Source organism: Strix uralensis, chromosome 4 (assembly GCF_047716275.1).
Source record: "Strix uralensis isolate ZFMK-TIS-50842 chromosome 4, bStrUra1, whole genome shotgun sequence".
In the NCBI taxonomy this organism is placed as follows: domain Eukaryota; kingdom Metazoa; phylum Chordata; class Aves; order Strigiformes; family Strigidae; genus Strix; species Strix uralensis.
The window spans coordinates 67,101,512-67,125,035 of NC_133975.1; the positions used below are offsets into that span (position 1 = coordinate 67,101,512).

Genomic DNA, 23,524 nt, shown 5'->3' on the forward strand with positions numbered 1-23,524 from the left:
TTTTTCTCATAATGATTTTAACATCTACAATAAGCGTGTTACAAAATCACAGAAAGTATGAACTAGACTGTGTTAATTGCTATAGTTCCAGTAAACTCACTCTTGAGGAATTTGCTCTGGAGATGAAAAAGACGTGTAAGACCAGGTTTCTTATTCCATCCTGTTGTCTGCATTGTAACAAACACAGTGAATTAGTCTTGCCTTTTGTTCATGTTTTATAACATCTGGTCTAATTGAATCTATTTTGAATTTTGGAATACAGTTGTTTGATCTCTGCCCTATTTTAATCTTACACCAGGGTTGTTCCCTGCCCCCATCCCTCCACCTGCTTCTGTAAAGTATTAAAACCATTAAGAGAAAATAAAGTTGAGAATAAAAGGTGATGGGTTCAGTTATGTAGCAGTGTATTTAAAGATAAAGGATCAGTTTGTATCAGGCTTAGAGCAGAGTGGTAGATAAAGTCTTCCTTGTCAGAAATAGGCTGTGGAAACAGTTAAGAAACCCCCCACCAAAGGTAAAGGAAAGCAAAAATAAAAGATGTCTGCCTGGTAGAACAGAAGGGCTCGAAGGACTTGCAGTGTTCAGTGCTCTCACTGCATTTTTCTAACTTAATTATTTATGTTTTCAAGATTGTTCAAAAGCCTAGGCAGAACTCAAGTGTTTCTGCTTTGATCTCCCAAAATGCTAATGTTGAAACGTGTAACTTGACATTAACAGACCCGGCTCACTCTGTAGCAAAGCACTTGGATTTTTATTCATGACCTGTTGTTTTTCTCTGCCGTATCTGGCTGCGGGGGCTTACCTTGAGGATAAACGACTGAACATGACTAAGCTGAGCTTGCCCAGCTCACGATGAGGAGGGCAGATTAGGAGTGGCTAATGGTACCGCACAGCACTGAGCAGTCAGACCACATCTGTGCTTTCCCAAAGCCAAGCAGTGACTTCTTACTGTTCTTGCTGGGATGCCATTTGCATTAGCCCTCCTGCTGTCATCAAACCTGGGAATGTTGTACCTGCACTGATGAAGATAAGAGACAGTTTGGTGAGTGGATCTTTAATTGATTCTCTGACTTATTGTCAATCATGAAAAACAGAAACATCACTTTGCAGGACCTCTCATCTGCTAAAAGCCTGGGCTTGTGTCACTTCTATGTGACTCCTACATTACACCCCTGCAACTCCGGAGTAACAGAGCAGAGAAAACGACCTGTTGGCTCAGGAGCCACTGGAGTGCTCTTGCTTTAAGCAAGAAGCGAGACCTTGGAAGTTTTGTCTGTTTAACGTTGATTTTCTGGAAAGACATGTTGCTGCAGCTTAATGAATACCATTGTGTCAGCTAAGGCAAAGTAATTGCACACCCTATTGCAACTGGAAGGGCAACTATATTCTTTTGAACATCTTTCCTTCAGTGGCAGTGTCTGGTTAAGCTGCAGGGTCTTGCATGTAAGTCCAGTATCCACACTGAAGGGAGGAGACAATGCAAAATGGCCCCTACAAATCTAAACTGAAAATAGCCAGGAAGGGTGAAAACAGTTTCCTGGTGCTGCAGTCACTTCTGTTGATTTATTTTCACATAGTTGCTGTAGGCAAAGATGTTTTAGCTGACAGTGGCTCATCGAATGCTTCCTTTTTTCCCTGCTTTTTCAGTGGAGTTGGTGACTGGCTGTTTGGGCGAGGAGCAACTGTTGGGTCTGGCAGCAATCCAGTGCTGAAAGAGCCAAAACTTCTGCAGGCAGCGTGTGCGTGAGTGTGTATAAACACAAGGCAGGAATGGGTTGGGGCTGCTGTTCCAACTGCATGAACCCAGGTCCTACAGGCTGGGGTCCACTGCTTACGACTCCAGCTGCAGTTGTACCATCTGATAGCAAACGGAGTGGAGATATTGGCTGGGATTTAGTAGCTGCTGGACTTATGACAGAAAAGTCCTCGAGACATGTGAAAATAAATTGCCTGGTGCCTGTCACTGCAAGCACAAGAAGTGAAGGATTGTATCTGTAGGAGCATGAATCAGGCTGTGCGTGTTTGTCATCTGGAGACTGGCAGCTGATAACTCCTGGAGGTGCTTGCCACCTCGCATACAGAAACAGCTGTGTCAGAGGAGTGTGGGGCGCCTGTTCCTGGGGGGAGCTTGCATAGCAGAGTTAGTGATTGGAGCAGCACATCAGAGCTGAGTCTCTTGCTGCAAGCATTTTTTTTTTTTGTTGGCCCACCTGAGGAAATTGTTACCGATCCTGTACTTTGAGTCGTTTGCACTGCTTCCAAATGCTACATGTGGCTGTCTTGATAAAAATCGGGTTGCAGTCTTTCTCCTTCCTTTCTTCCAAACTCCGTTATTTAGATCCCTCCCTTTCTGTCCCTTTCTGTCTCAGAGAGGCAATTTGGGCCTGGTCTCTGTCTGGTAGCTTTGAGTCCAGAGGATCTGTTTCATATCAGTTTGCCAAATTCACTGCAGCTTCTCAGAAGGTCTGATGACCTCTGGTAGGTTGTACTTCATCTTTACTTCTCTCACTGTAGCCTTTCCATAGCTGAGATACCCCAGAAGTCACCCCCCATCTAGGAAGACATGCAATTTTAACTCAACAGCTGCCTCACTAGAAGACTTGAGAGCACTATGATACCCAGGAGTGGATTTGCAGGATCTTTGCCAAGGGCCAGTGAGAGCCAACTGAGAACTGGGAAGAGGAAGTGAAGATCTTAATCTCCTCCGGCCTGCAGACTGTGCGGGTTTATATGATTACCTGGCTTGAGTCTAGACATTACAGGTTTCCCCAGTAGAAGTATGGCCCTGGGAGTGCTCTTAGCCCACCTTGTCTAAAACACTCATCCTTCTTGTCTCACTCCCTTTCTTGGTAACTGTGTTTAGAGTAACATTTGTGGTGAGTTTCTTTTGGCAGCACAGAACAGGGGAGTGGGCTGGGCTGGCCTGTCTGCTGCTCTGTTAGCCCTACAGCCATATGTCTGTAGAAAGGCTTAAGAGAGCCAGAGCCAGAAGGTATTGTGTATGGTAGACTTATATCCATGAAAATGTGTGGTGCTGGTGGGAGGTGAAGACATTATTTTGACCTACACAGAGGGACGGCTTGAGGCAGCTGCTTGAGAGAAGAGTCTGAGGTGAGGATGTGCTTGGGAGCACTTGGTTTAGTGCAGGTAGCAAACAGTGTGTGGTGGGAGCCAAAGCACATTTGCCCAACTGACCTGGCTTTCATCAAAAGTGCATTTTTAATACAGCTGTATGCAAGGCTGCCTGTTTTAAAACAGAATCTGGAGGCCAGGCTGCCAGGAGAGAGGTGTCTCTTGGAGAGGAGCAACATCTCTGGAGAGGACTTGAGAACTTTGCAAATAACTGGGTATGTTCGGATGAGTCAACGTATTGAGGCAGGTTAACAGTGAGGGGGTCAAGTTGTGCAGTGGGAAGTCTATAATTAGAGTATCCGAGTCCTGGTGCCCACTCTTTCAAAAAGATGTTTGAAGTTAGAGTGAGTTCAGAGAGGAGCAAAACACTCACAGCTGGAAGGTGAAGTGAGGACATTTCAGTACTTAGGAATTTACAGCATGAAATACTCTGCAGTTAACTTTCGAGTGTAGACATGCCCTGAGAATCATCGAAGCTGGAATGAGATGCAGCTTTTTAACAGCAAGGGAAATTATTGACTGGAGCAGAAAAGCGTGCACAATCTTTATCTTGGGATGGGATGTTTGGTATTTATTGTGTTGTGATTCAGCCACAATTAGATGCACTTGATAGTGATGATGGCACTTGCTGTAGGAGTCGGAGGGGATACAGGATGCCTAGTGTCCTTAAGAGACACTGGTCACATAGGAGTGTTCAGGAACTGGAAAAGCCACAACATTCTGTAGAGATCTAGAATAAGGGGGGTGGGAGGAAAGATGCAGGAAGGTGAGAAGGGGAAAAGCAAACAGCTAGTAACAAGGCAATAGAAGAAGACAAGAAAAGGGAAAATAAACAAAGGTGGAAATGTGGAGAAGGAACATCCAGAATGTCAAAGGACCATGTGCTGGGCATGAACTCAACTGTCCCATGTCTTGGCCCCCTAAACACTCCCTGTTCTAACCCCATGCATGTCATGTCACGTCTCATGTGTTTCAGTTCCCCCCTGTGTGAGATGGGGATGATAACACTTCCCTGCCTTGGGGATCAGTGAGATCCATTAAGACAGGGTGTTTATCTTCTGCTGTGCAGTGTGACTCATATAAGCACAAACATAGGTACTCCATCTTATTAATTAACAAACCCAAGAGCAACTGTGGCCTCAAGCAGACAGAAGAAACATAGAAACCATGCAAAACAGGCGTAAGATGGGCATAGTGGTGATCACTGGTTTGCTGTAAACTTAGGCTACCTGGATTGCAAACACTTTCACTCTCACCTGTTATTGGGGAGATGATTAATTGTCTCTCACTTAGAGGGGTTATTCTGGCGGGAAGGTGTTTGCTTTTGTCACTGTTCTGTATGTAAATGTGCTCTTAGTTATGTGGATGAGCTGCTGCTGTTTCCACTGGTTCCTGTGTTACACTGAGACTACTCACAAATGAGTTTTTCTTGGGTGCCTGCAACTTTAGATGTGTTTGCAGATCAGGGCAAATGTCAAAAAGTTCTGTTTTCTCCCACCTGCCGTGGTCTCAGAGTGCAAGCGTGTACCTGCATTATTGTGAAATAATAAATTTAAGAATATCTTTGGAACATATTTGGGTGTAATTGAGAAAAAAAATCTAATAGCTAAAAGAACTGTAATTTGCACAGTTCCTGCAAGCACAGGATTTAACATGAGTCTGCGTCACAAATTTTATAAACAGTAACCATACTGGGCTGAATTTCCCCCGCAGCTGAACTTGTACAGTTTCAAATTAGATGGCTTGTTCAACAGCTGTTTGGGAGGCAGAATTGATCTCTATGCAGTTAGTAGTTTAATTGTAAGACATCATCATGCTTGAGGATCACTCTGTTCTGCCTATGTGTTCCTGTACCCAGATGCCACAGAGAGGACATGTATACTGCCTATATGCAGGAATGTGGTATACTTCAGGATTATCTGAAACATTACTGTGTCCCAACCATGATACATGGCTCACCCAGAGAAACAAGTAGCTGGTATCCCAACTCAGTGAGGGAATGTCCCTTTTCTTCTGCAATGTCAAGGAATAGATATGCAGTGCCCGCTGTACTGGACCTGGGACCCACTGTACACCTTTCCCCTGGAATTATTCAGTCTGAGTACTTGAGGATTTCTGCCCTGCTTGACCAGATCAGCCAAAAGCCAGAAGTCAGTTCCTTCTGCACCAGTGCAGAGTCCTGGAAGGGCAGAAGGAGTTGTTTCTAGAAATAGGCTGTCTTGTTTTTAATTTTGCAGGTTCTTGACTGCAGCTCTGCAGTCTAATTCTGTGTTTATACGTGGAGCTGGGTTAATGTCAGTAGTCACTGCAAGGATCTGATTGCAGGTCTGTTTTTCAAGTAGTGTGTGATGGGATATCTTCCCGTTTCCCTTTGTGCTTGTACAGCCCCTAGCACCAGAATGAAAGCGTTACCAACACTTCTCCTAGTCTGATTACATCTACAGAAACTGCTCTGATGTATACTGCATGTCATATGGCACGTACAAAATGAATCTGTAAATTGTGCCCCTTAGAATGGCTTGGATGAAAGATACTAACATAAGAAGAGCAGTGGTTTTTTTGTTTTCTTTTCCTTTTCTGAAGCTGTGAATGCCTGTGAGTTTAAGGAACAAAACTGCAAAAAACCAAAAAGTTAATTACAGCAAACTCTCCATTTTAAAGAGATGATTGGAAGTTGATTGTTCGTTAATCCTGCACCTCTCTTTCCTGCAGCTTGTCACGAGTCCTGTTCCTCATGCTGGGGTGCTGCTGAGAACAATTGTTTGTCCTGCAAAGACACATCACATGTGCTGAAAGCAGGGCTCTGCGTGGCCAGCTGTGGACAGGGATTTTATACAAAGGATGGAATCTGCAGCGGTAAATACCTGTTTTCTTCTCCAGTTGCAAGAAGTTTGAGAAATGCTCTGCAAAAAAGGAATCAATATTTCATATAGCTGTGCAGCAGCTGTGATTTTATTCATGTCTAAGAAGCCAGATGCACCTTCTGCATAGATATCGGATGAGGAAAGCTGCTGTTTGTTTGTAAGATTATTAATTCATTTAAGCTAATCAGATGCTGAAAGGTTTAAGCTTTTTTCCCTCACTGAACAGCTTGAAAGACTAACTGAGCTGTTTCTGAGGGCTTGACAAATGCATTTGTCTGCAGAAAGAAAAATGGCCTTTGCCAGCAGGTTTCTGTAAATTTGATTATAATTCAGCATCACAGTAACTAATACCTGCACAACAGATGAGACTTGGGAGCTAGGAAGGTTTGCTGAGAAAAGGGGAAGAGATGGCTAGAGGGAATTAAAAGACCCAAGTCAAACAGATCATGAAGGGGAAAAAAAAAATCTCAAATAAATAAAGAATATAAAATTTGACACAACCATTCAGGTCAAGTCTGGGTTTTTGCTGGCAGCAACCTCCAGCTACTTTGAAGGATAGTCCAGCATAGTCAGAAATGATGCAGGGATTGTCTGTCTTTATGCAGGTCTGTCTGAGGCACAGCTAGCTAGAGAGACCTTAAAACCTGGAGCATATTGACAAAATCGTTGCTATTCTGGCCACTTCCAGATTAATTTCACTTTGACCAGGTTCCCCTTCAGTTTGGTTGATGTCTATACCAGTAAATTTTACTCACTTGTGTTTTGAAGTGTGCAGGCTTGAAATCTTACATCTATAGCTGAAAATCATGTAAGCTCAAAAGGAAATTTAACTTAGTTGCAGCTTGGCCATAATTTTGATTTTTATTGCCAGTGATTTCTCAAAACTGCACAGCTGTTCCTCACAATCTCCAGGATTCAGACCTTTCATCTTCTACCAAAACCATGCATTTTGATACCCAACTGGGGAGCTGTAAACTGTTTCAGAGGGAGGCTGGCTGACTGGTGAAAAGAACCAAGAATTGGTTAAGTAAAATGCTTGGCCTTTCTGCATATACAGCAGCTGTAGTGCTACTGACTTGGGGAAGCCAGAGTTTCATAGTGCTCTTAGGCAACAGGTCAGTTAACTTCAGAACTGACTGCCTGGGAGAATATAGACCACAGGAATTGATAAGAAACATTATCATGCTTGATTTTAGATGCATGTTCACACTTAAAACTTTGACTTGAAGAAAAGGGAGTGGGGGAATTACTATCTTTTTTACCAACTTTTCCCCCATATTTTACTTCCTGAACTGTCTGATAACTGATGCTTGTTGCACAAAGGTATATAAAGATTTATGAGATGGTTTCATACATAACATTGTTCAGAATGGTGTTCCCTGTTCACAGCCTGTTGGTGAACAGGAAAAACATACTACATTACCTGAAGGGGGTTGTGTCAGGAGTGGAGGGAGTGCTGGTGTTAGACCCGTTTCAGGTATTTGTACTTACTCAGAGTCCTAGACGAGATACAGGTCAGTGAATACCCATCTGCACTCAGATGTCTACCTCCATGAAAGTCACTACTTAGGCTAGGGAAATGCGAAACGTTACTTGGGCTGGAGAGGAGTGTTTAAAGATGCCTTCCTGACTAAGAAAGGACAAGGCATGGTTTGGCCTGCTTTACTTTATCTATGTGGCCAGATTGATGGCTCTGTTGTTCTTTGCTTATTGAGTGCATTTCGTTAATGAGCTGTTGTCTTTGGCAGCTTGTGACAAGTTCTGCGAAACGTGCTATTCAGACCAACCCAGGTGTTTGACCTGCGCTTCAGATAAGTTGTTACATGATGGGAAGTGCATTTCAGAGTGCCCAGACGGGTATTTCCCAAGTGGCAATGGGAGATGCAGAGGTAAGAGGCATATTTGCATAACGTTTTCTAAGGCTCTCAAGACACCCTCCACATGTTGTCTTTTCCCTGGATGTTTATCTGTGGGGAGGGAATGTTAAGGGCACAGAAGTACGAGTAGAAACAGGAAATTTGATTTTTTGTTTTCTTTGGTTCACTTGTGATTGTTTTAAATAGACTCTTTGCCTTGCAAAGCATATTAAGACAAGCTGAGATACATATTCAAAACACTATGTGAGTGAGTGTTCTTACTGTTAATAGTTATTAATACATGTGCACTTCTGCTCTCATTAGTTCACATAGCTGAATATCATGCTAACAGGGAGTTCTCATTGTTGGCTGGAGGAAGCTGAAGTCAGCAACACCACTCTCAGGGAGAAAAAATGGGATATTTCAGTTCTGTGTGCTCTGTTTCTTTATCAGCTTGTCACGATTCATGCTCCACATGTGAGGGACCTCTGGCCACTCACTGCACCTCCTGTTCCTTTCCTCTGGCATTGCGCCAGGGCCAGTGCCTGCAGGACTGTGGAGAGGCTTTTTACCAGGATCACAACGTCTGCAAGGGTAAGCCATGTACTTGGAGTAAGTTCCCCAGCTGCTGTAAACCAGTGTATCTATATTGGCTTTTGTTGGGCTGTGCTCAGAGTACCCAGCTACGATGCTGATCCTCTATCCTATGCTGAACTGGTCAATGAGTAATTCCTGTATTTGCCTGCTGATTATTTTCTATTTTGAGAAAAAGCAAATTTTCTCAAATACTTTCTGCGTTCATACCCTCAGAATTTAGTGATTTGGGGGACTTTCTTTCTCCATGCTGTTGAAATAAACACTACATTGCTTCCAAGTTTTTCTTGACATGAGTTAAGAGGTGAATGAAATTCTCTACACACCTGACTGAGGTCATTTTTGCAGCAGTGGAAAACCTGAAAATTCAGAAGATGAATTTATGCTTCCTATGAGCCCTTCAGACTGCCATTTCTTGCTGTCTCACCTAGTGAGATTGTGTTCACTGTTGCAGTTCCAGACATTAAAGGAAAATTAACTGCCTGTGGCACTGTACTGCAGTTTTTTCCCAACATTTGTTCATCAACTTTATTCAAGAAAAGAGGTGTTATTTGGGGGTGGTGGGAAAGATGTCAAAGTATTTTCCTAAAATCCCCATCCCGTTGTAGAAAATATAACACCCTCTCTGTTTACGGAACAGATTTCTCAGCTTGTGAGTTGCTGCAAAGAGTATGCTCTTTGCTAGCTCTTTGAGTATCAGATTGTCCATGGCAATACAAAACTGGAAAGAAAGATGAACAAGAGTGCCCCAACCAGTGTTTTCTTCCCTTTCTCTCTCATGTTTACGGCCAGATGCCAGGCTCTTGTGCCTTGTCCTCCTCTCTGAGAAAGCTGTCCTCAGAGCTGCAGCTCTGATTGCTCTCTTGACCTGTCCACAGGCTGCCACCCATCCTGCCACACCTGCATTGGCCCCGGGGCCTCTCATTGCCTGCAGTGCAGGGTGCCAGAGGATGTACTGCAGCCTCACCAGCCCATGGAAGGAGCTGTGCATGGCCTTTGCCTCTCTCGCTGCCAAGCCCAGTTCTACGTGGATAGCACAGGAGTCTGCAAACGTGAGTAGAGGATGGGAACAGCAGTTCAAAGCCTTCAGCTCAGGGCTGTGCTGGATTTTAGGCGCTCAGAGTAATCTTGTATGACCTTCGATTCTTACACGCTTTGAGCTCCTGTGTTTGTCTTGTGACAGTCATGAATGTTTAAACTCAGTAACTTTCAGAATGGCATATACTAGTACTTTCGAGGGAAAATATACTCTACATATAATTTGTGACTAAAGAATTCAGGTACTTTTTTTAAAACGACTGTGTTCAAGCCTGCACAGCTTAGCTTTCTTTTCATTGAAGTTGAGAATGTGATTTTTACCACTGACTTATTTTGTAGCAGGATAAGTACTCTGATCTTTTCAGAATGTAAACTTTTCAGAAAAGACTGAGCTGTCTCCTTATTAGCCCTTGGAGCAGCCAAGACATCTCACAGCAGTCTTTTCTTTTGAGGAAGCTCTTCTGATATGTGCCCTGCAGCACACATGCCATCACTGTTCCTGAAATACTAAGTAGGAAGCATTTCCATGGAGGCTAGAGTTTGGAAAAGAGGCTAACTAACATGGTGTACATTGGGGATATATGTGGTTTCCCACCGCTTTGAGAGAAAACCGTTGTGGACTTCAGCGAAGAATGTTCACTGAGTGGATCAGCAAGCCAGTCTGTCTGGCTGTACAGAGCTTGGGGCAGCCAGTGTAGATATCTGTACAACCAACATATTGCAATATCTTGAAAATAATGTAGACAGAAGCAGACTGAGAGGTTAGACTGTGAACATCTTGTGCCAACACAGCCCACCCTAAGCCTAAGGAGAAATGATACTTTCAGAAATGGCAATGATTTCCCTGTATGGAAAGACCAGTCATAGGGACAGTGACTCTACAGCACTTACGTAATGGTAATAACAATAGCAACAGTGCTACTGATGGCTGTTTCTTCCTGTTGAAAAAACATTTTCTAGAAGTGGACATAATTTAAAATCCATTTATTTTTATTTTATCTCTTCATCTCAACCTGATGGAAGGAGTCTGTACAAGCTCATTTGTTTGCTTTAAGGGATCTTAAAAAAGGAAGAAGTGCCTTATTTTTGGTGCAATGATTCTTTCTTTAACAGTGACCTACACAGACTATAAGGTATCCATGGATTGGTTCCTGAAGGCTTTAGTGTAGAGCCTCCAGTCCACGCAGTGGCTGTTCCTTGGCAGGAAGTGGGTTTTCTTGGCTGAGTCCAGGTTATGGTATAGAAACTGAATGAAGCAATCCCTATACCACTGCCTCAGATGGGTGGACAGACGTGTACAAACAGGCCTGAGCAGAGTTTGGTGACAGTGCTGAATTAGGTCATTGGGCAAGAATGCCGGCACAGCCCCTCATGTTTTTAGCTCTGCCGCATTAGTAATGGCATTAGAATAGTAGTTTGATTTATTGCAGGAGAGTGTGAAGATTCAGGATTTCAAACTTTGAGCTACCCCCATAAAACTCTTCTGCAAAGTTTGTAGATGCACATTTTGAAAAAGTAAACCCGCAACAGATGTGTGTACCATGCTTACATTATCTGTGCAGAACAGAAACATGTTCATATGTAGGTTAAAATGCTGATTTTGAAGGTTTTAGCTGTGTGCTTGTAAATTTATCACCAAACTACAGAAATATATATCTATATATTTTTCTAATACTTGAGATTTTTCTGATGAAACTGTACAAAATCTGTCTCTGAGATGATTTGAGTCACTTGAGCCCATGTCCTGGAGACGCTGCATTTGTGATGAGGATCCCTGACTTCGCTCTCTGACAGACAGCTAAGTGTACTTGCGTAAATAATTTTATTTCATTTTATTTCTTCTCTCCAGCCCTGGTGTCTGTCTTGTCTTTCTAGAAACAGGAAGTCTCTCTTTGTGTTCAATGGAGACTCATGCAGTAGAACCTATGGCCTCAAGTCACTGCTCTAATAAACACTAGGTTTTTAACTAATGAATTTATATATTTATTTATAGGGTGATAGCGAAAGATGATTTCAGAATCTGGTAAGTTTACAGAACCCCAGAGAACAGTATTACACGGTGTTGTGCATCTCGCTTTCCATTTCAGTCATGAACTGTGTGGGTGCAAAGAAAGATTAAATATGCAGCTATCTGTGGTTGCTCCTTATCTTCGAGAAGTGTGCTATATAGCCTTTATACTCCTGCCCTTTCTACCTTTCACAAGCAGAGAATCCTGTAAAGGAAATACCTTCGTGTTGTCATTGGGCAGAAAGCAAACTAGCCATACTCCAGGACAGTAACAACCAAGATAAACTAGAACTAATTTGGCTCACTCTGTCTTCTTGTTTTTCCCTTCCCTGCAGAGTGCCACTCCTCCTGTGCAGGCTGTGTGGGGAACACTTCCCAGGACTGTATGGCTTGTCTGTCTTCCCACATCCTGCTTGAAGGCAGATGCCTCTCTGGGTGCCCAGAGGGACTCTTCAGCCACAAAGATCACTGCTACTGTGAGTGCATAGTGCGGGCACCTGCAGCTTACACTGCTGAATTTCATTGCATGCACATTTTGTAAAGCCTTTCTCAATGTAATTAGAGATTCTGTCAGATTTATATGAAGCAATTTAAGTATTTTCAGGGGAGAATAGGGTAGTCCAATTTCAGGAAATGGAATCTCCTCCTAATGGGAGAGAAGCATACACATTGAATCATAAATTATAATCAGTTTTGCTCCTCTGGACTGTTTCCCTGAAGATGTTTTGCGTTTCATTTCAGTAGGTTCAGATGATGTTCTTAGCCAACATGCTGTGGCAAAAGAGGTCTTTACTGGACAGCACTGAAAAATGGTCTGCTTTTATTAGGCTAGATAAGTGTATTGTCCGTATGAATTAGCTTTATTTTTAATCTATGCCTGGCTATAGGGCTGGGTTTAGAAGGAAGGATTTCTGCAGATACAGGAGAAAAGCCATTACATCTATGAATATGCCTGATTGATAGTGGGGACAGCATTATTTATTTGTGTCTCAGCCTTGCCCACCAGTCAGCAAGTGGCCTTCATTCAGCTTGTTTGATCTCATCTAAGCAATGACTATGACTGCTGACCTTCTGAGTGACTGCAACAATTAAATCCTCTTTGCCACTTGCAGAAAATGGTGGCCTTTGGGGTACACCGTTCATTGTGAGCTGCTAAGTACAATTGGTGTGGAAATGCAGGCATTTGAAATCTGGTTAGTCCCTTCAAGGTCATCTGAAAGTTGTCTACTGTTTTATAATAGATTCATTGGGTCAGGCATCCATGTATCTGTTCTGGCAGTAGGAGAAATTTACAGGTTGATTCCCTGGGAGGCCTCAAGTTTAGAGCGAGAAATCTCTAAAGTCCACTGCTCTATTTATTCAATTTATTCACCCAAGGAACAACTCTATAAATACATTTATTTGGCAGGCCATTGTAAAGATTCATCAATTTTGAGGTTGTGCGCTGCCACCTTAGAGCTGAAGTAACTGCTGAATGCTGCATTATGCAGTTTCAGGCTTATGTAAATGTCTTAGAAACAAAATTTCAGTGTCAGGAAAGTGGCATCTTTCTGTATGCTGCCAGCTTACATCTCCTGCAGCTTTTGAACAGTGAAGCTCAGTTAATATAGGTTTGTCTAGAAAATGGATTCTTCTTTTTGAACGCTGAATTTACGAGCATGATTTCTGACAAGCTGAGAAGGTGGTGGGACATGATGCGTTAAGTCTTAAACACTGGAGCCTTGTGCTGTGGCAGCTGCAAAACGCCCAGCTTCCATGTGGGGAGTGAGCAATTGTATGTAGCCTGGGGGAGTCCTGAGGTGGGAGATTTTTGAAGTTGTGTGGTTTTATTCATAGAAGAGTTTTGAAAGTAGTTTTTAAGAATTTTTTACAGATCATTAGCCGTAGTATTTCTATCTCCCTCAGATCTGTAGCATGGAAATCCTGGAAATATGGCATCTGTCTTTAAAGGTGGAAGGATACAAAAGCAGTCTGAGTGAAATATTTTTGGGCAATCTTAACCACTTTCTCTGTAATTTTTTGTTGAGCTATTGGCAGACAGAATAGCTAATGAGCTGGCATGGCATTCAGGTTTTGTAGGTTTCAGTTCAGGTAGGCTTCATTCAGAAATCATTCCTGGATTTTCCACTCATGAATATCAAACTCATGCCACTATGATGTTCATACATTCCCAAGATGTTTAATTTATTTCCCCTGTGCATCCCACTCTCTCTGTTATTGCACAAGCATATGCTGGAGGGAGGAATAAAAGGGCCAATTTCTTTATATTTTATATAGATCTATACCTTGATTAATGCAGAGAACAAATAATATTTTTTAAATGACAACTCATTTCTCATCTTATTTATTCAAAACAAGGATGTAAGAGCCTTCCAAACTACAGCTCTGAGGTCACTGATGCTATTAGATCATTTTATGTCCGTGTTTTGTAGGACTAAATGATTATTAAAGGGGCTGGCTTTCTGGGGAGGGGAGAGCATAAGATGAGCTATACCAAGAGCATAACAACAAGCGTTGATTTTTCTTATCCAGCCTGTCATCCATCCTGCAAGACATGCCGTGGCCCTTCTGATTTGGAGTGCTTAACCTGCCATCCCCATGCATCTCTAGCTAGTGGAAAGTGCAGGACTAGCTGCAAGGAAGAGCAGTATCTCAACCTGGTGGGATATTGTGTGGGTAAGTAAGAGGAGACAGCATGGGTCATATGGTGTGATGATCTTTCTGTGGCATTAACCAGCTACTTGAGCACACACCATGAAGAAATCAAAATCCCTGTTATGAATAATATGTCACACAGATGAAAATACCATGAGGAAACTCTCCAGTGTGCATAGTATATAGGAAAGCCGCTTGCTACTCCTGCTATACGTATCTTTACTAGAGCCGTGTGAAGTCAATTGCAAATTTTGTAATGCAGGTAGTAGGGAGAGGGGACAAGGCTCTCCTTTGCCAGGCTGGGTGCTGCATGGTTTGGTGTGAAGACTTGAGATCACATGTATGGACCAGTATGTCTGGGAATCATCAGAGCATTCATATACTTATTAATATCATAATGAGCATGTTCTTAACAATAGAATGGGCTGCAGCTCTGTTCTGTTGAGTGGCGATGTGCTTGCCTTTGCCAGGCTAAGTGCTTAGCTGTGTTGCTCCAGTCTGGGCTTCACAGCATACTGCCTGTCACTGTAGAGCCAAGCCTGGGGAACCCAAAGCCAGGAAAGCTGCTTAGGTCCTGCACAGAGCTTCAGTAAAGTGAGTTAAGGAAACATTTGTGATTCAGAAGAAACAGTTTATGGGGCCCTAAAGAAAAATTTGCACAGCTAGCATTGCGGTGTGCATTTTGGGGAGGAAATAGGATTTCTATATAGGCGTTATACTTTGTGAGTGCTCGGTGCCTGCACTTAAGCCTATCATCAGAAGCCACTGATTGCATTTATCTGTTTAAAAAGAAAAATCGCTTTTAATTCATCACGCAGACATGTATAAACATATCCTGGGAACTGCTCCAACAATTTCTGAGCTTTATCAAACCATTTTTTTTCTTTATCAAAGAAAGATACAGTGTGTGAGGCTTAATCTAGACTGAACGGTTCCAAATGAGATAAGGAATCCTATGAAAAAGGAAAAATGCATTAGACGTAACAAATATATCCATTGAGAGGCTATTGTTCTCAGTTTAATACAGATGATTCCCCTTCACAGAGACTTCTTTTTGTTTACATATATGTGTTGTTTGTTTTTTTTATGAAAGAGTTGTTGCTTTTCTCTCAACAGATTAATTTTATGAACCATTTCTTCATCTTCCTTTTAAACATTTATTGTTTTGTCTGCAGAGACAAAGAGTGGGGGGAAACAAATTATCTGAGAAGTAGGAAGATCTCTTAAAAGTATTCTACAGCTCCTTAGGTATACAAGAAATCAGCTTGGGGAATCAAGATGTGTTATACAGTCAAGTAATTACAATATGGAAATAATTCAGCATTTTAGTTTAAAGAGCTGTCTCTGCCCTGTAAAATTTCAGGGCCTACGACGATACTTGTTAATATCCTGTCACATCATAGGTGTATGCACTTTATTTCTTCCACCTTATTTTCCCATTACTTTGCATTATGCTTCTTATGAAAAAAGGCCTGGGGAAATGTGGTCTTCCAGGTGTAAATTTAGTTGAAAAAAGCTTAGTACCATTTATCGTAAACCAGGATTTTTTCTGAAGAGGGTTTACTCTGCCGCTTGCTGTGTGCTATGTGCTTTAATTATCCCTTTTAGCCTGCTGTCACCTGTAAGTTTGGCGAATTGTCATGGAGCAATAAGTGTGCTCACCAAATCCCAGATGATTAGGTAGACATCACAGTGCCTGGCAATAATGAGGAGCAGAAACTGGAAACGATGGGCTCACTCAAGCAATGCGGAGAGCAAGCTTTGACCTCCAGACACACTACACTGACAGTGACGAATCACCTGCCACCTTGCCTGGCTTTCTGGGCTCCAAAGCAATGGCAGTCTGGTGTTGCATGCTTTCCTTGCAAACTACCAAGCTTTATTTTGAAGCCCTGTAGGTCATGAACGTGGTCCACTGTTTGGAGACTTGTCTTCTCAAAGTAGAAACATGTTTTCAAGGCTTGGTTCACGGTGCCTGGCGTCACTGAGTGTCAATATTGAGTGTTTGGATCCGTGATCCCAAAACAGGAGAGAAGGTTTTGCAGGTGCAGCATAGTAAGAGCATAAGGAGACACCTTTTCTCCTCCCAGCTCTGAGCTTAGTCTTGCTGTGTGACTTACTTGTGTCAGTCCTGCCTTTGAGAGGCCAGTACAGATATTCCTTGTAACATGGGAACCCTTAATGTTCGCGTGGTCTTGCACATAGATGCTTTGATGTTTCTTTGTCTAACGGAAATTATGAAAATCCTTGTAGAGGAACATAGTTATTTGTGTCTTTAAAAAAAAGTGCTTTGGTCTCTGATCTGCAGTCTGAAGTGTGTTGCTCTTTGTGCCAAATTTATGTCTGATGTTTAAGGAAAGGATGTGTGTTGCCAGTTCTGCTAGAGATAAAGAGCTTCACATTCAGGTTGTTAAATTTCACTCATTCTTCTCATTCAGCATTGATTGAAATGCTGAATTTGCCCGGCAAGTTATTAATTACCAGTTAAAGACCAGCTATCCCATAAAAGAGAACATTAAAACCCCTGACACTTGCATAATATATTATTTGCATCAGAATATAACAAAGCTTTTTCATTTGCTTCCCAAAGCTGTATTTCTTTACAATTATCTTCCCATTTATCTCTAATTCCTGACCCTCTAGGCAGAACTGTGTTACGACTTACAGGGACTGCTGTGCATTATAGCCACCTGTCATACTTTATGGACCTGCAGGGGAAAATCTTTCATACAGGGTGGAGGAAACCAACTGTCGCTTGAGACACTGCCTGTTAATTAATGTTGTTATTGTACATGTTACCTGAATGAGGACTGGAACATTTGCCTTCTTAGTAGAAAAAAAGATCTTGTTTTCAGCAGTTTATCAAATAAGCTTTTCAAATGTAATCAGAAGAAAGACAAAATGGCCTCACGTTTCAAAAGATCAATGAGTTTCCTAGCTCTGTTTTGGGTGCACTGAATTTATGCCAACCTTCTTTAAGAGTGCTCAATTAATTAATTTTTTTTAATAGCTGACATGTATGCATGGAAATGTGTTACTGGCTTTAGCAGTTCCCCATTGAGTCTCAGGGCTTCTGTGGTTTTTTGTTTTCACAGTTTGAAAACAGTCTTTGATTTCCCTCTCCCTCTTATCCAAGACAACTTCAGCTTCAGGAAACGTTGCAGTTACCAGTGTAAAAAATAGCACCGTCACTAAAACTGTTGGTCTCCTCAGAAAACCCTGCCCTTACTCTTCTGATTTGAATAAATCATATGCCTGTCTTGAGGTTTCCTCGTTGATCTTGAGGCTTCCTCGTTGATTTTTTCCTGACTCAGTGGAAGGGCAGTTAGAAAAATGCAGAGGGACTATGCAGTGGCCAAAGCAAAGGAGTTCACAGACTGAGCTCTACCAAATGCTCAGCTAAGGCATAACAGGATGCAAAGGACTACCTCCCAGAATTAGTAGCAAGGGTAACTGGAGTGAAATGAAACTCAAAACACCCACTGATCCAGTATCCCTCAAGGTCCCCTCTTAGCTTCCAGCTGCATCTTCCTTGAAAGGGAACTCCCAGTCCTCATGTTCAGCTGCTCAGGCCCTTGCTTTCTTAGGCTGTGTGTAGTTGTGAAAATGTTCAAAGATAAGCCAGAAGAGCTCAGGAGGATGCCTGTAACAAGCCTTTCTGGCTTGCTATTAAAATTCCAGAAGGGACACTCTGACAACAAGAAATACATTCAGCTCCTTGTAAAATTAATGAGCTGTTGCCGTACTCTTAGAGAGACATTGGTATCATCACAAAGAGCTGGAGTTTTGCTGAGCAGAGCAAGAGGGAAATTGGGGGCTTAGCTCCACTTAGTCGCTGGCATGCAACCTCCTACAGAAATTAACAGCTGAGCTGTCAGAGGAGGAAAACAGAAGATCATTCCGCTACTTTGATCTGGGCTCATTTGTGCCAGGCACCATCCAGCTGGATTTCCCACCTTATGCTGCCTAGAGAAGCTCCCACCCTTTTCAGAAGAAGCAGGCAGGTCACTGAAAACGTGGTTGCACTTCACCAGGAGTTCACCTCGCTTCTTTGTGTGACAGATTCCCTTTCAGGTCTTTTCAAGGAGAGGCAAAAAACCCCTTCCAACAACCAAATCAAACGAAAAATCCTGGTCAATGATAGGTGTCCTGAATCAACCATACTGATTTTCTTTCCAGATTTACTGTAAGGTGCTAGAGAATGTTTGCATGCTGACATGCCTGTAAATTGCATGGTGTTTTAAGTACTGATTTAGAGTAGTACCCTGTTATAGACCTCATACCTTACCTTATAGTACGAAACTTGCATCAGGAAATTTTTTTCTAAAGAGCTCTTAAGAGGGGAGGTGTGTTTAAACAATACAAATGGTTGATTGCTTAGCAAATGGTGGAACTGAGAGGTAGAAATGCCTCTGGTTTCCTTTATGAGCATTCACAAACACTTCAGAGATGATTTTGTCTCCCCAAACAGCCTTCTTTGTCTTGACAGGCAAGGGAACAATATGTAATACTTTCTTTATAGGAAGGGCACTATTTCCTTTGTTTTCTTTGCTTGCTAAAAGCTAAAGAGGGTGTGGAAGTAAAGTAACTCTGGAAATGGAAATCTGTATAAGTAATTATATTATACTTTGTAATAAATGTTGCTTTATAGGAAGATCAGTGAAAGGTAAGGTGGTTTGCTGTTTGGGGTTTTTTTGCATAGAGGTGAATTTTCAAGGAACAAATTAGAGCCTGCTGAAAGGGTAGTGGGAAAAAGTTTTGTTTGGACAGCAGGAGGCAAGTCAGTAGTCTCAAAAAGATGAGTAGGGAGGCATTGGGACTATGAGCAAGTTGGTGACATGCTGCTGTGAAAGAATCCCATTTGGATACTGGAAGAAGTCTAAGGGAATTAAGTAACTGTGTTGCACTGACCTGCAACAAACACGGGATGTGAAGTCTCTAAAAACTCAAACCCCGCAGGCAGTAACTTCCCTGCTAACTGAGCTGGAGTGAGGATTCACAGGGAGAAGGCAGAAGCAAGAAACAAATATGGCTGCACGGTATTATTGAGAAGCATAAAGGAAACACTCTGCTTCTGTTAGTCCTCGCTTCAAAGGGAGCCTGCTGTGAAAAATTTAAATAATCTTTTCCAAAGCAAAGCACTTCAGTTTTTCCTTTACTCTCTCACTAGTTCCCCAATATCCCTCAAATTCACCATGAGCATCAGTTCTTGTTTTTTATCTGGTGTTGTGTGCTCTTTGATCTCTAGGCTTACAAAGAAACAAGAGGGAGATGGGGATGATTTATCCTAAAAAAAATAGCTGAGAAAAAGAACTCTTTCAATACATAGGAGCAAACAAAACTGTACTACAACAGCACCTAATTTTGTAGATACTTAGCTTTTTTAATGTTAGTTTGGGAGAGTCTAGTTATTTACAGTAGGTACTGGTTATTTGGACACCCTAAGTTTTCTCTGTCTCATTTTTATGCTCAGTTTATGGAACCTTTTGACCATACACAGTGAGTTTGGTTACTTATTATATCTATCTAAAGCTCTCTAACAGAGACCAGTGGTTCTGGCAAGAGATTAAACTGGAGGAGTATTATTTTAACAATAAGGGGAGTAGACATATTACCACGTAAACATGGAAGCATGAGAAACTAATTGGATTTCTGTTCATTTATTGAATATAAATGCATAAAACTCTTCACCCCACCTCCAGCCCTGTGCATACAAATTACATATGGTTCTCAGGACCTTGTGGATGATATCTTAGTTCTCACTCTATACGGTGAGCTGCGTGTGATCCTTTCTGGCTTCAGTGAGTCTACAGGTAGATGGCTGATCTTTCACTCTGATGTCAGCGCAGGTTTAGGATCTTTGGCTGTGAAGATTGATGGGATGATGCCTTGGGTATTGAGTTCTCCTGTGCAGTCAGAAGCTGCAGTACAATAATTCCTGTAAGCTGTAACCCATCTAAGGAGGTTTTGAGGTTTGTCGCTGAGTTTGGGAGCATGACCTCATGTGTTGCTTTTCTTTTCTTACCACTGTTCTGACAGTGATGGATTGAGAACCTACAGGGTCACTATCTTAAGTATAATGTTTCTTCTCACACACCTTTACCTCCCTTCTGGCTGTTAATTTCCCATCTGCAAGGTTGAGAGTATGGGGCAGAAACTAGATAGATTATATACTCTGTAAAGTCAGGAGGTGAAGGAGGCAGTGCTTTAAGGACCTTGAATGCAGTCAGGATTGCATTCATTTCTGAGCTGCATCTGCTTTTCCACTAGTGTTTGGTAAGAATCATCTATGTGTAATATACAGGAGAAGTCAGGCTAGTGTTAGACTCCAGTCACTATTACGTTCTTGCAGGTATGGATGCAGAATTCCCCCGGACTCTGATGTGAGCCTGTCTTCAGCTTGTAAAATTAGATTGCCTGACAATCTGTAGTAGTGCTGTCACAAGAGACAAAAGACAGAAAGTTGAACCTTCAATAGAAATCTGACAAGAGGCCAGGTACTCAAATCAAGCCTCATTATTACATTTCTTTCAAGACAGTCGTCATTTCCTTTATAATTTTCTGAATTACCATAATGAGGATTAATTTGGCTTCCAGGTTGCCTTACACTGCACTGTTGTGCATACAAAAGGCTTGTTGTAAAACCTTTTGAAGCACCTAAGTTCAGACAGAGGTCAGGAGGCACAAGCTTGTGTGCTGTTGGGGAACAAGGAATAAAGGAAAAGGTATTGAGGCACTGTCACACAACTCTAAATGCCACTCTTGGCTTGGCTTTGAGGTCTGCAGTGTCCTCTTCAGGGTACAGATGTCTCATTTATGTGGGAAAATCTGAACAGTGAGAACTACGGGAGAAGGTCATGCAGCTGTACAGGTTGTGCTTTTCATTTTTCAGTGGTGGGAGCAGAGGGAGGTGAATGCCTACAGCTGCCAGCATAGTCTGTTAAAGATAAACCTGTAGGTAGAAGCACATAAAATCAGAGAAAGGTTTAGGAAAAGCAAAGAGCTTTGAACTGGCTTTTTACAAAGGTTTCCCAAGCTCACTTAAGAATGGGAAAGAGTATGCTTGAATGGGGCAAGAGAAATGTGAGGAATGTGGTTGCTGAGGAAAAGTGAAAATGTTATGATGCTCAGGAAGAGCACAAGATGAGAACGGGGGCAAGAGGAAAGGAACGCTCCTTGAATGCAGTAGTTTCTGGTCATCTCTTTGCAGACATCTGAAAGTGCAGTGTTTAGCACCTTATCCCAGCCCTTGTGCACCGGATAGCAGGAAGGGGCTCTGAAAGCTACATCCCTAACGTCTTCCTTGAGTTCTCAGCAATGTGTTTTCCCTTGGCAGTTCTGTTCTGTCCATCTGTGATCACAGTGTCCATTATTCCCTGCTTCCTTTAGACTGCCACCCTTTGTGCCGTCAGTGTGTGGCCAACCTGCGGGACACCGGCAGCATCTGCCTGAAGTGCCAGAATGCCCGTCACTTGCTCCTGGGGGATCACTGTGTTCCTGACTGTCCAGTGGGATACTATGCAGAGAATGGTGCCTGCAAAAGTGAGTAGTCTCTGAAGATGCCTCAAGTAGCTGCAAGGGACCACCTGGGTCCTTGCAAGATGTTCCATGAAATGGTTCCTATTTAGTAGAGAAGCTTTGTCCAGCTGACAGGACACTGCACTGGGAGCTAGAGATGTCCTTCCTGGCTAATAACTCTGCCAGCTGGCTGGGAGCACTCTCTCCTTGCTCCCCATAATCTGTGTCTGCTTTCAGACTGTGAGTTCTTCGAGGCAGACAGTGCTGTACTGTCCTGAGCACGTTCTGAGGCTACTGGGACCTAGCCCACTGTTACAGTACCATTAATAACTGTAATGAGTAACAGACAGCAGTATGGTTGTGAGGAGATGAAGGTGAGTTTTTCTCTCTGGTAAATCCCATCTCTCAAAGGTGGTAGCACAGAGAATAGGATGACAGTACACTGTGTTCTGTGTAGGGTAGCTACCCTTAGATCACTCTGAGGAAGAGATGGGCTTCTTAAGCACAAGAAAGGATAACTTCAAACAGGCTCTTCACGTGCCAGTCACCAAGTCTCCAACTTGTGTGGTGCAAGTACAGTTCTGGGATGCTAACACTTGAAAATACTTTCTGTATATGTGCATCAAAGGGCCGTGCAACTTCTGCTCACAGAAGGCAGAACTCTAGCTGGTAGCAGCTTCTCAGGAAGTTTGCAACCTGACATGGAACATAGTCCTAGCTAAGGTTTCTCATTGAGACTTGTCTTGCTACAGTAATGGTCCAAAAGGCAATCATTCGTATCAGCATCTAAAACAAAAAGCCAATTTCATCCAGCCTTTTAGGCTGGCATGATGGATGCAGCGCTCCAGCTGCGTGGGTGAAGCTGCACTGATAGCACATTTTATTCTCTAGCCTTCTGTGCCTTCACCTATCCCTGGATCTCCTCCAGTTTTTGTTGCTGATATGGTTTCATATTCTGATCATTGTCTGAGCTGCTTTATATATATATAGAAGGAAGTAGATTGTTTTTCTTCTTATGTGGCCGACAGAGACATGTTAAAGCCCAATGTGTCTTACACTGAGCAAAGGGTATTGCAGTTTATTTTAAGAGAAAGAGGTAAGCATTTATAATGTAGATGCTCCTTTTGCAGAAAGTGGCATTTCCTAATCCAGTCTTAACAATGATGGTTAATGTTTCAAAGCTTCTCTCAAGCACTCCAGGAGCTGTTTGTTTATTTACCTGTTTTTGACAAATGAAATCTTAGAGAAGTGTGAAATATACTCTGTGTCATTTAATTGGAAAGACCCCTGAGAGAGATATTTTGCCTTCCTGGAAATTTAAGCCTAGGGATAACATTTCTTCCCTTTGGTATAATAGAGGTTTCATTTAAAAGAAGTTTTGCATTATTCAGACTGTCAAATCTCATATTACATTTTGTGCTAGCTTTGAAGATCTCCAGCACAGTGTAATGCAGTTACTTCTCTGATTTCTTTGCCCGCTTTCACTCATGATTAATTTGGCCTGATAAGTGTAATGATGGCATCAATCTTTAGATAAAGACCTATCAAGAAATAAAATAGATTAATAATTTTGTGACTATGTACCCCCTTTGGAGAAGTTAATAGGATACATTGGCTTCATCCACTGTGGTATTTTAAAACTCTTCAATCAGACTAAGAAGCACAAGAAGTGGGAGACGAGGGGATGGAATGGAAATAGGGAAAGAAAACAAGAGGGGTGGCATAAAAGCATCTCTTCAAAAATGCAGGAACGAAAAAGATAGTGATGTGCTTCCTTACTTGAGGCAGTCAGTGGCATTACTGACTACGAAGAATTGCAGAAGGATCTTGTAAGACTATTTGGGCAGTAAAGCGAGAGG

At 42.3% G+C, this 23,524-nt stretch overlaps 1 protein-coding gene across 1 annotated transcript in view; it reads left to right on the forward strand.

Moving 5' to 3' along the window:
• The window catches only part of FRAS1 (Fraser extracellular matrix complex subunit 1), a 176,530-nt gene that overhangs the window by 84,801 nt on the left and 68,205 nt on the right, over positions 1–23,524 (forward strand). The window contains exons 14-20 of the mRNA XM_074867089.1: positions 5,845–5,988; positions 7,745–7,885; positions 8,306–8,446; positions 9,325–9,498; positions 11,828–11,968; positions 14,025–14,168; positions 21,537–21,689. Coding sequence (XP_074723190.1) covers positions 5,845–5,988; positions 7,745–7,885; positions 8,306–8,446; positions 9,325–9,498; positions 11,828–11,968; positions 14,025–14,168; positions 21,537–21,689 — 1,038 coding nt within the window. The remainder of the gene's footprint in view (positions 1–5,844; positions 5,989–7,744; positions 7,886–8,305; positions 8,447–9,324; positions 9,499–11,827; positions 11,969–14,024; positions 14,169–21,536; positions 21,690–23,524) is intronic.